Here is a 15,705-nt window from a genome sequence, read left to right as displayed (position 1 = left end):
AAAAACAGTTTGACGACTCAACTCGTCGTTGGCAGTGAACGGTTGGATTCTGTTTGACGACTCAAGTCGTCATTGGCAGTGAACGTGTTAAAATAACCTTATATTTACACTAATGCACCCCTTTGTTTGTGTCAAATCCCCTTAAAATGAGTTATGGGAGTTATTATGCAGGAGACCCCATCAAAACTACCTTACACACCCCTTAAATGTGCCGTCAGAGATTTGCCCAGTTTGACTGGATTCTTTGGTTTCCTTTTTCAAACATCAATGAGCAGTCCCCCTCCCATTTGTGGATGCGCACAGAGGGCCCGCCTCTGTGTGGAGTTCTGCCTCCTGATTGGATAAAAGGTGGTGGCAACCCTGAAACTTTCTCTGAAGCACAGTGGGATTCATGTAATAGAAAATGTTAATTAATTTCATGTGAATTTCAGGGAGACAGGAACTCATTAATATCTCTATAAACCAGGTACAGAAGGCACGAGGACATTTAAGGGATAAAATTAAGGAATTTGATTGTGTAGTGTCGGTAAGCCAATGCCTATTATTGCCTTGTTTCCATAGCAGCCGTAAAGATTTTCAACATCTATCACTCTTACTCATTTCCATTTCTGTGTTACCCTGTGTTACACACTGGAAAAAAGTGGAAAAAAGAAAGTTGGGTTATAGTGAGTGTGGAATCACCCATTGGATTGTGGACTCCCATTATTTTGAAGTCTCTAGTTTTTCATTTTGGTTCCCGCCCAGCTCACGCGAGACCAGCGGTTTCCCACAGATCCGCTGTGGCGCCTGCTATTGGCCCAAGATCGCACATTCACTGGACAGGCGACCTGTCAATCATGCCCTAGTCTCGCTGGCCAGCCTCCTCTCCCTTCCGTCCGAGGAGTCTGGCACCGCAGGTCTCCATAACTGGGATAAACCCTCCCCTGCTCTACTCTGCTCTCCCATTGGAGCGACTGTTTCGGTGGCAGCCGACCATGTCAGTCAGAGTGGTTTCCGCTCCCTCCTCCCTGTAGGGATGGGAATTGATAAGGTTTTAGCGATTCCGATTCCATTTTTGATTCTGCTTATCGATCCGATTCCTTATCGATTCTCTTATCGATTCTCATTGGGCAAGGTGAAAAAAGAGTACAAACAGGTTTATTAACATTAATTTTCTTTTATATTATTATTATTATTATTATAATTATGTATTATTATTCAGCTCTGAGATCAGATTGCTCTTTTCAATCCCATACCAAGCAGGGATCAGTGTGTCTGTTAAACTGGCTCTGTTTGGGGGTTTGCATTTTGGGTTGAGCATCTTTGTCATCTCCCTATAGAAAATATATAGTGGGAATGAATGAAACAGAACTAGTGGTTAGAATGACAACATGCAACTTTGACATTTTACTTTAGCTGGCATGTCAGACAAACTTAGTCACTGCTCGGTGACATTCGTTTACCCTCGCCTCGGTCATTTTACTCTTCCCTGCCTGGGTGAATGGAGGCTAGAGAGGTGCACAAGAAGTACTCGCTGCAGCCTCTAACCCAGAGCGACTACCAGCCTCTGAACCAGTCTGAATCTGAACGTCGTCATCATCTAAATTAAATGGATGGCAATGGAGTATTGGTGAAGTCTGGTTTACACAATGAAACAAATCGCACAAACACTAAACAGTAAACACACAATAGACAGGGTCTGGAGGAGTTTACTCTCCATATTAACAGATGACGCGCTAACGTTAGCCGCGCTGCTGTAAGCCACGTTATCGTCACTCCGTAGCACATCAAAAACGTAACATTCCTCCAAAATTATTGCATGCTGTGTGGACAAATGTTTCTGCATATTGCTAGTATTTCCCCCCTTTGACGAAATAAGAGGTTTTGCAAGCATTGCAAGTGGCACTGTGGTCATCATTCTGCTTCTGCCTAGACGCCATGGTGGCTGCGGTCTAAACAAAACAAGGCTGCGTTGCGTGCGTGTCGCAGCGTGTGACGTCATCGCGCATGGAATCGATAGTGGAATTGTTAAGGATTTTGGCTAACGATTCCAAGGAAATGATCCACTGGGACCCGGTTCTCAACAAGAACCAGTTCTCGATTCCCATCCCTACCTCCCTGTGTGTCGCGGTAAATAGTGCAGCTGCCGCCTCAGTGAAAACAACAACGCTAACTAGCTAGCAAGCTAACGGCAGAAACCTACACGCTAGCTCGCTGCTACATGCTGAAAACGGCAAGTTGGATTGTTTGAAACTATTTTCCAAGGGCACTGCCCTTCGGCCATTTTAACATGCAGATGAATGGGGAAGGACTCCCTTTTGCACTCCATGATCCAGATGCCCATATGTCTTATAAGAAACATATAACCTAAACGTATTTCCGGTGTCCTCCCTTCCATCCACACTGTTCAGTGGCTACAGGCATCATGACAAAAAGGAAGGAAATCATAAGAAAACCATGTATTACCGTCTCATGTCTCCCCTTGTTAAAGCTTTAATTTTCTACTTTCAGGCAGGATGTGTATTGTTAGTCCGTTTGAATTTAGCTTTTTTGCTTTGAATTTGTACAAACCAACCACAGGGTAGAAGGAATAGAAGAGACTTCCTTTTGAGTCTGGGGTGATCAGAACTCAAATTTCCACTAGAGGTCACTAGAGGGCAGGATGTCCTCAACAGCTGGTCGGGGGCTTGACTCCAGATTTCTCCCCCTGTCTTGTGCAGTTGGACACGGAGCTGAGGTTGACGGGGCTGAGGGACACCGCCTTTGACGGACAGATCACCAAAGAGTTGATCCTGGAGGACATGCTGCACTTCCTGCTGCCGCCATACGGCGGCCTGGCCCCGGGGCCCAACACAAGCTCACATGCAGAGACAACTAGGAGAGACAAGGTAGACTGGAGCTGCTGCCAGAGGACAAGCGTTGGTTTTAGAATGGCACAGAACAACACACTTGTCAGGGTTCCCATGGGTCCTTGAAAGGCTTGAAAGTTTGTCAATTTGAAAACAAATCAAGGCCTTGGAAGTTTTAGAAAATAGACATACAGTAAATAGACATGGATCATTGAAAGTGCTTGAATTTACATATTTTGTGCAAGAATAGAAATAGAAATGATTATTATTAACACAGCACAGTTGAGTAGTGTTCACACATTCAAGCATCTCTCTCATTTTAATAGTTGTCTGTGAGCTTCTGTAAAGCTGCTAGTTCTCATAAAAACGCTCAGTGTTGTAACAGTAATTAACCTTGATCTGTGTCTCAAGCTGCCGTGTTTGATATATATACGTGTGTGTGTGTGTGTGTGTGTGTGTGTGTGTGTGTGTGTGTGTGACACACACACACACACACACACACACGTATATATATCAAACACGGCAGCTTGAGACACAGATCAAGGTTAATTACTGTTACAACACACACACACACACACACACACACACGTATATATATATATATATATATACACGTGTGTGTGTGTGTGTGTGTGTGTGTGTGTGTGTGTATAAAACTTTTTCTTTTTCAAAGAAATACAACTTAGCCATTGTCCTTAGTCAAGTTGCTGATATACTACAGGCACTCTCCATGTATAGAATGTAATTGTTACTCAAACATAATTTTCATAAGATTCCTCAAAAGCTTTTATTTCTCTCTGGTCAGTACGGTGGCTGCAAAGGGACACATGGCCTGTGTTTGCCAGAGGATGAGCTGTTGTTGCTGCTCCAGTTTCAAAGACAAATGAAGACAAATGGAGCATTTGAACTGGTAAACACTCCTTCACATATTATTATTATTATTATTATTATTATTATTATTATTATTATTATTATCATTATTATTATTATTACTATTATGGTTATTATTATTATTACCATTATTATTATCATTATTATTATTATTATTTCACCCAAACATAATGACTCCTGATGCTTTCTGATCACTCAGAATCAGAATCAGAATCACTTTTATTGCCACAGTATGCAAGTTACATACGAGGAATTTGTCTTAGTGTCTGTATGCAGCATAGCGGTCACATCAATATACAGAGATAAGAAGTAGGAAGATAACTAAAGACAATCACAAGTTGCAAGTGCAATCAAATCGAGTAAATATATACAATATGTACATGAGTGGTGAAGTGTTCTGTGGATAATAAATATGAATTTACGTTGAATTTACATGAGATTTACAGACTGTGTTAAATAGACGTTAAATAGGCAGTGGATTTAAAAAAATAAATGTTGATGTTATGTGAGGAAGAAGCCCAACAAATCCACGAGAGGCCTTTTAGGAGGGTCATTCAAGCCGCAAGTGGAGCCTGCAGTACCACCACAGCCAAAGAAACATCATGCCAGAATGAAATGTTTGGAGCGGGGGAGTCCGGTGCAACGCACAGGTCCTGGACCTGGTGAGACGTAGGAGGAGCCCGGACAGGGGGCAACCCACAGAGCCCAGCCCCTCCACGTGCCAGAGCCTCCCGGTCCCGGCAGAGTAGTTCCGGAGAAGCGGATTGAGTGGTCCTGTCTTTCCCTAAGAGGGCTGACCGTGGGTAGCTACTGGGACGTAAGTCGGGGCTTGATCAACCCCGGCTGGGTCACCTGGGCGAGGGTGTATGATGTTGCGAGACCCGAAACATCCTATGACCCCAGGGCCCTATACCACGAATGTTCTATAGGAAGATCCAGGATCTGTCCCTTGATCTGGTTTGTCTAAACCAGATCAGCTCGATTGTAGTTAACTTGTACTATGAACCTCGGTTGCCACTCGTTAACTCGAACCAGGTTTTTCTAATCAAGCTGAGAGCTCGTGCACATGAAAATGCCCGTGCACTGGAGCTCGTGCCCGCAAAAGAGGCGTGGTTTTTAACAACTGCCAATCACAATGCAATATGGACTGCTCCAACTCCGACAGCGCCAGTATTTCCTCATTGAATGAAACCGCAAATAAAAATCTGCGTTGGATATTATTAGTCTGTTCCCGAATGACTGTCTAAAGTGACCACTTTTATCCACACCAGTAATTTCTTTGAAGAGCGGTTTCTACCTCCACGTAGGCTATCTACAGCAGCTCAATTCACCCTCTCAATAAACTCAAAACCGGCATGTCTTTTGTGGAAGCAATGTGTAATCTATCTCAGTCCAAAATCCGTATGTATAGACCATTTAGGCTCAATGAATAATAATGATCTCATGATGTGTGTTAGAGCCATTTCTAAGGACTATATAATTTTTAGTTTAATGGTAATCATTTAGTAGCACCTGGTGGAAGATTTTGGTGCTGCATGCAACGAGCAGAGACATCACCTGACCCACAAAGCGAGAACCCCTTTAATGAAGGCAGGTGTGCTCAGGAAGGAGTGGAATTGTGGAAGACGCCACGGAGACACAGTCTTCAACCGCACGCACCGCACGCTCCGTGTTTTTGGTTAATTTTATTAGGGTTCTTCCGTTTTTGATGGCCTGTTTAATTTGGGGAAAGTTTATTTTGTTGGTTTGGGTTTGATTTAGTTTTACGACGCAAAGCCAACACCAAGCAGTTTGCCTCACTCACTTCACTCAAACAACAATAGCCTACACTCATTGACAGTAAACATAACGTTACCAGCCAAACCACCACCTGCTCAACGAACCGTATCACCCTGAAAGAAGACAACAACAGTGAGTAACCTAGCTAACCAAACACAAGTGCTGTGCGAGTTGAACGTATCAAGTCATGGCGTCTGTGGGCGGCTTTTTACATTAAGCCGTAACAAAGTTGAAGACTTTCTCAACGATAACGAATGATGGAAAAGAGCTAACGTCAATGTGGAAAACGGGAAACAAAAGTGGAATATGGATGACGGCTCTTTGTGGAAATAAAAGGACGGATTTGTGTCGAATCAATTTCTAACTGAGGAAGTGGATGTTCTCACTACTACGGCTTGCACTGGAATGTTTGAAGATAATGTGATAAAACTGTGGAATTCTGTGGAACGGATTAGCCGTATGGATTGTGGATATTGCATTTATTTTCTACTTTCAATCGCTTTGCTGCAGTTGTGAGCTACTAATTAAAGTTGTCAAAACTGCCATCCTCGTCAGCACTGTAACGTTAAATTAGGCCGTCGTGGATGTGCAATTAAGAACGTCATATTGTTCAATGTTGAAACATCTTCAATCAAGTTGTGTGATATTAATCTGTGTCAAGTGGAATATTGGAAATATTAAAAATGGCTGACAAAGACAAAGAAGATAATTCCAAAATTGAAAAGGAGCCTAGCAGTAAGCCTGCAGAGCCAGCAGTGAAGGAGAAAAGGATTGTCCAGTATACTGAAAGGGGAATGGAGGCACAGCTGACTAAATTGATAAATGCAAGGAAAGCCAAGCTTGGAAAGTTGACCAGCCAAAGAAACTGTATTGAACCTCTCCTCATTGATTACATAAACATCGAGGAAGTTCAACAACATAAATCAGTGTTTGATGATCTTATAAGCGAATTTACAACCTTGCATTATTCAACGCAAGAAATGATGTCTGAAGATGAAAAATTGCATGACCATAGTAACTGGTATTTACCTAAGTTGCATACTTTCAAAGACTTCCAAGATGTAGTAAAGAAATGGGTGATTAAAGCCAAAGATTACCCTCAAGAAGTGCCTGAATCTTTCACTGAAACACTAAAAACTAAGCGTGCAGTTTCTGTTTCTTCATCCAGCAGCAGGTCTTCTACAGCTTCCTCTGCCCGCAGAAAGGCTGAGGCTGAGAGGGCAGCACTTCGTGCCCGAGCTGCTGTTTTAGAGAAAAAACATGCTTTGGAAAGAGAAGAGATAAAAATACAAGCTGAAAAGGAAAAATTAGCCCTTGAAACTGATATTGCTGCAGCTACTGCAAAAATAGACACATTGGAACAATTGGAGGAAAGAGACTTTGCTGTAAAACAAAAGGCAATGCAGCCATGGTCCAAGCCTGTGGAAGAAGAGGACCGTTATGATGATAACGATGATGATGATCATGATGAAAATGATGGTGACGTTAAGCCAGACGATGATGGTGGTGGTGGTGAAGATGAGAATTATGGAGCAACATCTTTACAGGAACCCTGCCAATCTCAACATTCATTGAGGAGATTAAAAGATAATGCCTCTAGTGGTGATGGACGGAAAATACAAAAACAATCCTCACAAATGGGGCATCAGAGGAGGCCTTCAAGCCATGGACAGGACAATTCTCACCGCTCGGTGAATGTGGATGGACTCAATATGAGACAAGATGGCCGCTCACATATAACACAAAATGATGACAAAACAGGTGAGCTGGTTGAAATTATGAAAAAACAAAATGAAATCACAGAACTGTTAATCAAAGAACAACGACACGCTCTGCTTCCAAAAACAGAAGTTCAAGTGTTCAGAGGAGATCCACTGCAATACCTCACTTTCATACGTACGTTTGAACATGTTATCGAAGGCAAAACTGAGAATTTCCGTGACTGCTTGTTTTTTCTTGAACAATTCACTGAAGGACGTCCCAAACAGCTTGTTCGAAGTTGTCAGTATACGACAGATCCTAGGAGAGGCTACCTGGAAGCAAAAAGGCTGCTCCAAGAGAACTTTGGAAATGACTTGTTAATAGCAGCTGCTTGCATGGAAAAGGCTCTTGCCTGGCATGTTATTAAAACAGAAGACAGAAGAGGATTGAGTGACTATGCACTGTTTCTCAAGGGATGTTGTAACACCATGCAGGATGTGGAATTTGTGGAAGAGATGAATAATACTTCAAATATGAAAAAGATGGTGTCAAAGCTTCCCTTCAAGCTTCGCGAAAGATGGAGGACAGTTGCATATGATCATTATGAGAGGAGCAAAACAAGAGCCAAATTTGTTGACCTTGTTCACTTCATCGACAGGCATGCAAAAATTGCAGCAGACCCACTCTTTGGAAATATCCAAGAAGCAGAGTTTAAGAAAGATTTAAAACCAAGCAAGTTCACTACTAGCAAGTCCATCCATGGTTACAAAGGCAGCAGCTTTGTCACTGTAGCAGAACCCGGAGTCAAGAAAGAAACTACTTCCAGTACTCCAACACCAACACACAAGTCGTCTACTGTGCACAAGACTTGTTTATTCTGCACACAAGATCATGTAACAGAGTCGTGTCAAATGAACAAAAGGCTTCATAAAGAGAAAATAGAATGTCTAAAATCACAAGGCATTTGCTTCAGTTGTCTGACCAAAGGTCACATGAGTAAAGACTGTCAGAAGAGACTAACATGTGAAGTGTGCTCCAAAACGCATCCAACTATTTTGCATATTTACAGAAAATGGAGTGACACCTTCGACAATACACCAAAGGCATCTGTGAGCAGTACCTTGGTTTCTTTTGAATCAAACAGTGTTACTGGGGCCGGTAATGAAAACACAACACTCTCAATTATCCCGGTTCAAATCAAGATGTCAAACTCCAATAAAATCATCCAAACTTATGCATTCCTTGACCAAGGCAGTACTGCATGTTTCTGTACAGAGTCCTTACAGAGGCAATTAAATGCTAAAGGGAGCAAGAAAAGAATCCAGCTAAGAACAATGGGCCAGGTAAAACCAGTCAACACTACTGTTCTAGTAGGTATGGAAATCAGCAGCATTGATGGAAAGGACTTTTATACACTGCCAAAAATGCACACTCAAACCCAAATTCCCATCACAAAGGAACACATACCCACACAATCTGCAATAGAAAAATGGACATACCTGAATGAGGTCAGATTGCCTCAAATTGATGCGGAAATAGGATTGCTGATTGGAACTAATGCGTCCAAATTGATGGAACCATGGAAAATAATTAATAGTAAAGATGATGGCCCTTATGCAGTCAAAACTGTGTTAGGATGGGTTATTAATGGATTGATAAATGATAATAACTGTGGAATAGAAAGTAACTCAAGTGTGACTGTCAACCGCATTTCCATTGTCAAGCTTGATGAACTTTTGACCCAGCAATACAACCATGATTTCCCAGAGCGGAAATATGAGGAAAAGGCTGAGATGTCTATAGAGGACAAAAGGTTTTACAAATCATGACTGACACTGCAGAGCTACACAACGGGCATTATCAATTGGCCTTGCCTTTCAAAGAGGTTAATATCAGCATGCCAAATAATCGCCCAATCGCAGAGCAACGACTTAAGCCACTGTTTAAGAAATTTAACAGGAACCCAAAGTTTCATGATGAGTACAAATCATTTTTGGAAGGAGTAATAGAAAAGGGATATGCTGAGGTCATACCACCTGACCAAGTTAACACAGAAAATGGAAAAGCATGGTATCTACCACACCACGGGGTATATCACCCAAGGAAACGTAGCTTAAGAGTTGTATTCGACTGCTCTGCGTCATTCCAAGGAGTTTCCCTAAACAGCCAACTTATTCAAGGACCCAACCTCACCAACACCTTGTTAGGAGTCTTACTTCGATTTAGGAAGGAACCAATCGCAGTCATGGCAGATGTTGAAAGCATGTTCCACCAAGTCAAAGTTGCACCTGCGCACAAGGACTTCTTGCGCTTCTTGTGGTGGCCAGGAGGAGATGTGAGCAAGCCCATTTCTGAATACAGGATGACCGTTCATTTGTTCGGAGCCACATCATCTTCTAGCTGTGCAAGTTATGCTCTGACCAAGGCTGCTGAAGACCATAAGGAAGATCATTCTGCTGAAGCAGTCAACACTGTCAAAACTAATTTTTACGTTGACGACTGCTTAAGATCCATGCCTTCTGAAGAAGAAGCCATTTCACTGTGTAAGGAGCTTCAAAATGTTTGTGCCCAAGGAGGGTTTCGATTAACGAAATTGGTAAGCAACAGCAGAGCTGTGCTTATGTCAATACCAGAGACTGAAAGAGCCAAAGAGGTCAAAAGCTTAGACCTGGAGAAAGACAATCTACCAGTCGAAAGAGCATTGGGCATTCAGTGGAGTGTGGAAGAAGACAACTTCAAGTTTGAAGTAAACCTGAAACCCCAGCCTGTGACCAGGAGGGGTATTCTGTCTACCTTTAGTTCCGTGTATGACCCACTTGGATTTTTAGCTCCATTTATCTTCAATGCAAGACACATCATTCAGGAGTTATGCAAACTCAACTGTGAATGGGACAGCGCCATCCCTGAGGCCCATAAAAAATCTTGGCAAAACTGGTTAATGGGCTTAAAGCAGATGGAGAACTTCAGAATCAGACGATGTATCAAACCATCACATTTTGGTAACATCAAATCTGCACAGCTGCACCATTTTTGTGACGCAAGCGAGAAGGGATATGGAGTTGTCACTTACCTGAAACTAATCAATGAAAGGAATGACATGCACGTAGCATTCATAATGGGAAAAGCGAGAGTTGCACCTCTCAAACAAATGACAATACCAAGGATGGAACTCACCGCCGCAGTGCTCGCAGTTCGCATGGATAGAATGCTGTCAACGGAGTTACAGATGTCACTCGACAAAACATTGTTCTGGACAGATAGCACGTCTGTGCTTCAATACATCAGAAATGAAACCCAAAGATTTCAAACGTTGTTGCCAACCGAGTGAGTGCCATCAGAGAAGCATCTTGTGTAACTCAGTGGAAATACATCAACACAAAGATAAATCCAGCCTCTCGTGGATTAACAGCAGATGCCTTCTTGAAATGTACCAGCTGGATACAGGGCCCTTCTTTCCTGAAACAATCTGAACAGGAATGGCCAAAGCTTCCACAACTTGGCTCACTCAGCACAAACGATCCTGAAATAAAGAGAAACCAAGTAACGGTCAATGTAATTCAAGAAGGGAATCACAATGCAACAAGCAAGCTCATTCACCATTTCTCAGAGTGGAGTAAGCTAAGAAGAACAGTGGCATGGTTTCTCCAGCTCAGAGACCTGTTGCTTGTGATGACAAAGAAAAGGAAAGAGATCACTATCGATGTCCATGCACAAGAAAATAATACAACCAAACAAAAACAGATGATTGAAGAACATATGAAAGAATTCAAGAAAACCAGGAGTGTTAATTCACTCACAATTGAAAAGTTGGCCACAGCAGAGACTGCAGTGATACAATTCTGTCAAAGGGAGGAGTTTCCAGAGGAACTAGTTGCACTGCAAAAGGGAAACAGTGTAAAAACAGACAGTTCACTCTATACACTGGATCCAATATTGCAAGGAGGAGTTCTGAGAGTAGGGGGTAGACTGGGCAAGATGGCTATGCCAGAAGAGAGAAAGCATCCAGCCGTTCTCCCGAAAAATCATCATGTTTCCAAAATTCTGCTCAGAGACATTCATAAGCAAGTCGGACACAGTGGCAGAAATCATATGCTATCAAAACTGAGACAACAATACTGGATTCCATGTGCAAACACTCTTGCAAGAAAAATAATATCAGAATGTGTCACCTGTCGACGTCTACATGCCAACATTGGAGAGCAAAAAATGGCAGATTTGCCAAAGGATAGAATTACACCTGACCATCCACCATTCACTCACGTTGGTGTGGACTACTTTGGCCCAATAGAAGTTAAGAGAGGACGTAGCATCGTGAAAAGGTACGGAGTCATATTTACCTGCCTTGCCAGCCGAGCAATACACCTGGAACTCGCTCATTCTCTTGATACTGATTCATGTATCAATGCGTTCAGGCGCTTCATTAGTAGAAGAGGCCAGGTCAAAGCGATCCGTTCAGACAATGGAACCAACTTCATTGCAACAGAAAAGGAATTGAAGGATGCCATGAAGGAATGGAACATCAGCAAAATAGAAAAAACACTCCAGCAAAAGGGTGTTTCATGGACCTTTAATCCACCCTCAGGTGCACACCATGGTGGTGTTTGGGAAAGGCTAATTCGTCTCGTAAAGAAAACACTGTCATCAATTTGTAAGCAACAAACTCTTGATGACGAGGGACTTCACACAATCTTATGTGAAGTAGAAGCTATACTCAACAGCCGACCATTAACTACAGTTTCAAACGATCTCAATGATCTCGAGCCACTTACACCAAACCATGTTCTACAACTCAAGATTCAACCCAACTTGCCACCAGGCATATTCAAACCAGAAGATCTATACGCAAGACGTCGATGGAAACAAATACAATATATATCAGATTTATTCTGGACACGATGGGTAAGGGAATACCTACCACTGATGCAGCAAAGGCAAAAATGGAACCGCATCAGAAGAAATTTTGTGGAAGGAGACATCGTAATGATAGCAGATGCTAATGCTCCCCGCGGGTCTTGGTTAATTGCAAGAGTCCTTGAAACCCGACCTGGCACAAGAGGATTAGTACGATCTGTACTCGTAAAAACGAAAACAAATACACTGGAACGACCCATAAGCAAATTATGTTTGCTAGTTCCAGCGTCTGAGAACAAAGAGACCTAATGGACTTAATAAGTCATTCAAGCGGACTCTCAATGACTTTAAACGCTTGATATATATAAAAAAAAAAACTGAGAATATTTGATTTATGGCTCTAATTATTTTTCGTTTATTGTTAAGCTCAATGGCCATAACAATAGGGGCCGGTGTGTTAGAGCCATTTCTAAGGACTATATCATTTTTAGTTTAATGGTAATCATTTAGCAGCACCTGGTGGAGGATTTTGGTGCTGCATGCAACGAGCAGAGACATCACCTGACCCACAAAGCGAGAACCCCTTTAATGAAGGCAGGTGTGCTCAGGAAGGAGTGGAATTGTGGAAGACGCCACGGAGACACAGTCTTCAACCGCACGCACCGCACGCTCCGTGTTTTTGGTTAATTTTATTAGGGTTCTTCCGTTTTTGATGGCCTGTTTAATTTGGGGGAAGTTTATTTTGTTGGTTTGGGTTTGATTTAGTTTTACGACGCAAAGCCAACACCAAGCAGTTTGCCTCACTCACTTCACTCAAACAACAATAGCCTACACTCATTGACAGTAAACATAACGTTACCAGCCAAACCACCACCTGCTCAACGAACCGTATCACCCTGAAAGAAGACAACAACAGTGAGTAACCTAGCTAACCAAACACAAGTGCTGTGCGAGTTGAACGTATCAAGTCATGGCGTCTGTGGGCGGCTTTTTACATTAAGCCGTAACAATGTGTTTAGTCGCACTGATTGAATAATTCCTATAGCCTAATAAATACAAAAAAGAATGATAATTAAATAAAAAAATGCTTCTGAACTGAATCGACACGGTACGTGCGGGCATAGATTTCATTTATAAAAAATAGCCTATTTTGTGGTCACATATATAGGCTATTGTCAGCAGAGTCGCATATCTCCATATTTCATATAATGATGCTGGAAATATGAAGTTCAATCACATCATACAGGCCAAAAGCAACACAGTTGCAGCTGCAAAATGCAGGGGTAGCCTAGATATGAATCATCTTAATATGGTGTGTGCAGGTGATCCCATATTAAATTGCTTAGATGTAGTAGGCTATTCTAGCATGTATCACCATTTCAATTCCAACCCAACGTCAGTCTCAGCTCCGTTGCGCACACGGCACCGTGCGCTTTGGAGACGTTTATGTAACCTTTTTATGCCGGTTTAGTGATATTTCTCCACTCACTATTCAGCTGCAATCGATCAGCGGGGTCAAACAACGTATCTAGGCTACTTGAGAGCACAAAAATTTATATATAAAAACATATTCCAAAGTGGTAAGTAGGGCTTAATTAAAATGTAGCCTGCAACAAGTGCAAGGCTTTAGTCCTTGATTAATTCAACATTACAATTCGTGCTCCTTCCTCGATGGGAAACTCATCCAGAAAGGGGTTGGCCATTTTTCCAAACTGCTGATTCGTTTGGTTCATGGGCGGTGTATTTAAGGTCTAATCTTATCCTTGCAACTTAACCTGGTTAACCAGGTTAAGTGTGAAGCATAAGTTGCTATGGAAATATATGTCGGTAAGAAGTTAACTAGCTTTGTAGCACGGCCAAACCAGGGTTAAACCTGAAGTTACTTTGCTAAACCACTAATCGAGCTTCGTGGTACAGGGCTCAGGGTACATCACTGATGATACGTCCCAGTTGCATCCATGTGATGTTTTTTTCTTTATTGTAGGGAAAAATACATTACATTAAAATGTAATATATATTTGATAGCCAATTTAAATTCTAAATCTAAAATACATTTTCAAAATAATAAAAACGTTATTCGAACTTTTATTAAAAGCTTTTATTAGAGTTCGATTTAGAGTTGAATGGAAAAAAAGCTTAAACATTTTCAAAGGGAAAGACACCTTTCTGACTGAAAGTGCATGCAACTCAAGGTGTGTAGTAGCCCTAACCCTACCCATAGAACCCATTCTCATTCAGATATCTTGAGGTGAGTGGTCAAGGGACCCCTTTGAAAATGGCCATGTAATTTTTTCCCTCGCCAAAATTTTGCGTAACTTGCTAGGTTGACATGGCCCACTAGAGCAGGGGTGGGCAACTATTTTTCATGGGGGGCCACATGAGAAACCCAGATTGTTGCCGGGGGCCGAACAAATATTGTCATGCCGTAACCCATGGATGGGTAACTTTGATGATAGAGAGGGCCACAAAAAATTTCCTCGCTACCAGGTTCTGCTGAGGGCCGAACGGCGCCAGCGCGAACAATTTGGTGCATTTGAAGCCAGGTTTAGAGGAATAACTCATTTTAAATTAACAGTTGTGATGTCATTATTCAGTCTTAACACATTCAGTGCCACAGCGCTTCAGTAAAATTGTCTGGAGCCTGTGCCAGATTCACTTCCATTCAGTTGAAAACAGCTATAGAATTTTTTCTATTATGGCTATATTAATGGGGCTGGACTTTAATGAAACATTGAACACTCCTGCTTCTTCCAAAGAAGAAATTTTGTTTCTAGACAGTTCCATTATGAAATTACAGCCTCTCAAAAAAGTGCACTTTCAAGGGTTTTCTGTCGTTTTTTTTTACTTTCCAAGATATAGGCCCTTTTATGAATACCTTTTGCACTCTAATTTCGAGCACATTCACTGACTCTGGCTGGTGTTTTCTGATGTGGTGGCGTGTGGTGTGGTTTCTGTGAAGCCTGTGTGCCACACACCCCTCTCCCCCCCCCCCCCCCCCCCCCCTCCCCCCTCTCCCCTCTCCACCTCTGAGCTGCGGGCTCCTCCCACACGCACAGAGTTTGTTTTCTCGTTTTTGCCCCGGACAGATCCCAGCGCCCATCAAGAAGGAAATGATGCGCGCTGGCAAACGCGACTGAACGAAAAGGCTTGGCCGTTCGGCTTCGGATGCTGGCTTTCTAGGAAATCGTGTGGAGATAGATAGAAGCATAAGAGCTCAGTTGTGAGCGCGGATGCAGCCGAGCCCACTGTCCGCTGTAGACAGAGCAATATATACGGCTCTGGCAGAAAGCATGCATCGGTTTCCACTTTCTCCGCTGTCTCCTGTACAAAGTAAAGGATCTGAGGTGGGTGGAGCAGCTCCTGTGACGATGTTTAAGGTGGCGCCGTGTGATCCCTTGAAGGGATTCATGCTCACTGGCTAGGTACGACCTTAAACAGCAGAATTATGGAATAATATGAATTATGATTTTAGGACGTCCACAGACGTCCTTGGCACTCCTCGTTACTTTTTTTTAGGACGTCCACAGACGTCCTTGGCACTGAATGTGTTAACCACCAATATTTGATCCTTTTCTCACTCACTCCTATGTCACCACCTGCTCTCAGGGCTTGAAATTCACTTTTTTGACCACCTGCCAATATGGCTGCTAGATTT

At 42.5% G+C, this 15,705-nt stretch overlaps 1 protein-coding gene across 1 annotated transcript in view; it reads left to right on the top strand.

The window, feature by feature from the left end:
* Nucleotides 1-15,705, top strand: part of cped1 (cadherin-like and PC-esterase domain containing 1) — a gene marked incomplete at both ends in the record, with an annotated part of 146,348 nt that overhangs the window by 29,542 nt on the left and 101,101 nt on the right. The window contains 2 exons of the mRNA XM_083662827.1: nt 2,700-2,867; nt 3,634-3,738. Of these exons, the coding sequence (XP_083518953.1) occupies nt 2,700-2,867; nt 3,634-3,738 (273 nt within the window). The remainder of the gene's footprint in view (nt 1-2,699; nt 2,868-3,633; nt 3,739-15,705) is intronic.

The sequence above is a fragment of the Poromitra crassiceps genome, assembly GCF_964638095.1.
Source record: "Poromitra crassiceps genome assembly, chromosome: 2".
NCBI classification, from domain to species: domain Eukaryota; kingdom Metazoa; phylum Chordata; class Actinopteri; order Beryciformes; family Melamphaidae; genus Poromitra; species Poromitra crassiceps.
The sequence above is the reverse complement of the archived record's forward strand: the minus strand, read 5'-3'. Positions and strand labels throughout refer to the sequence as shown.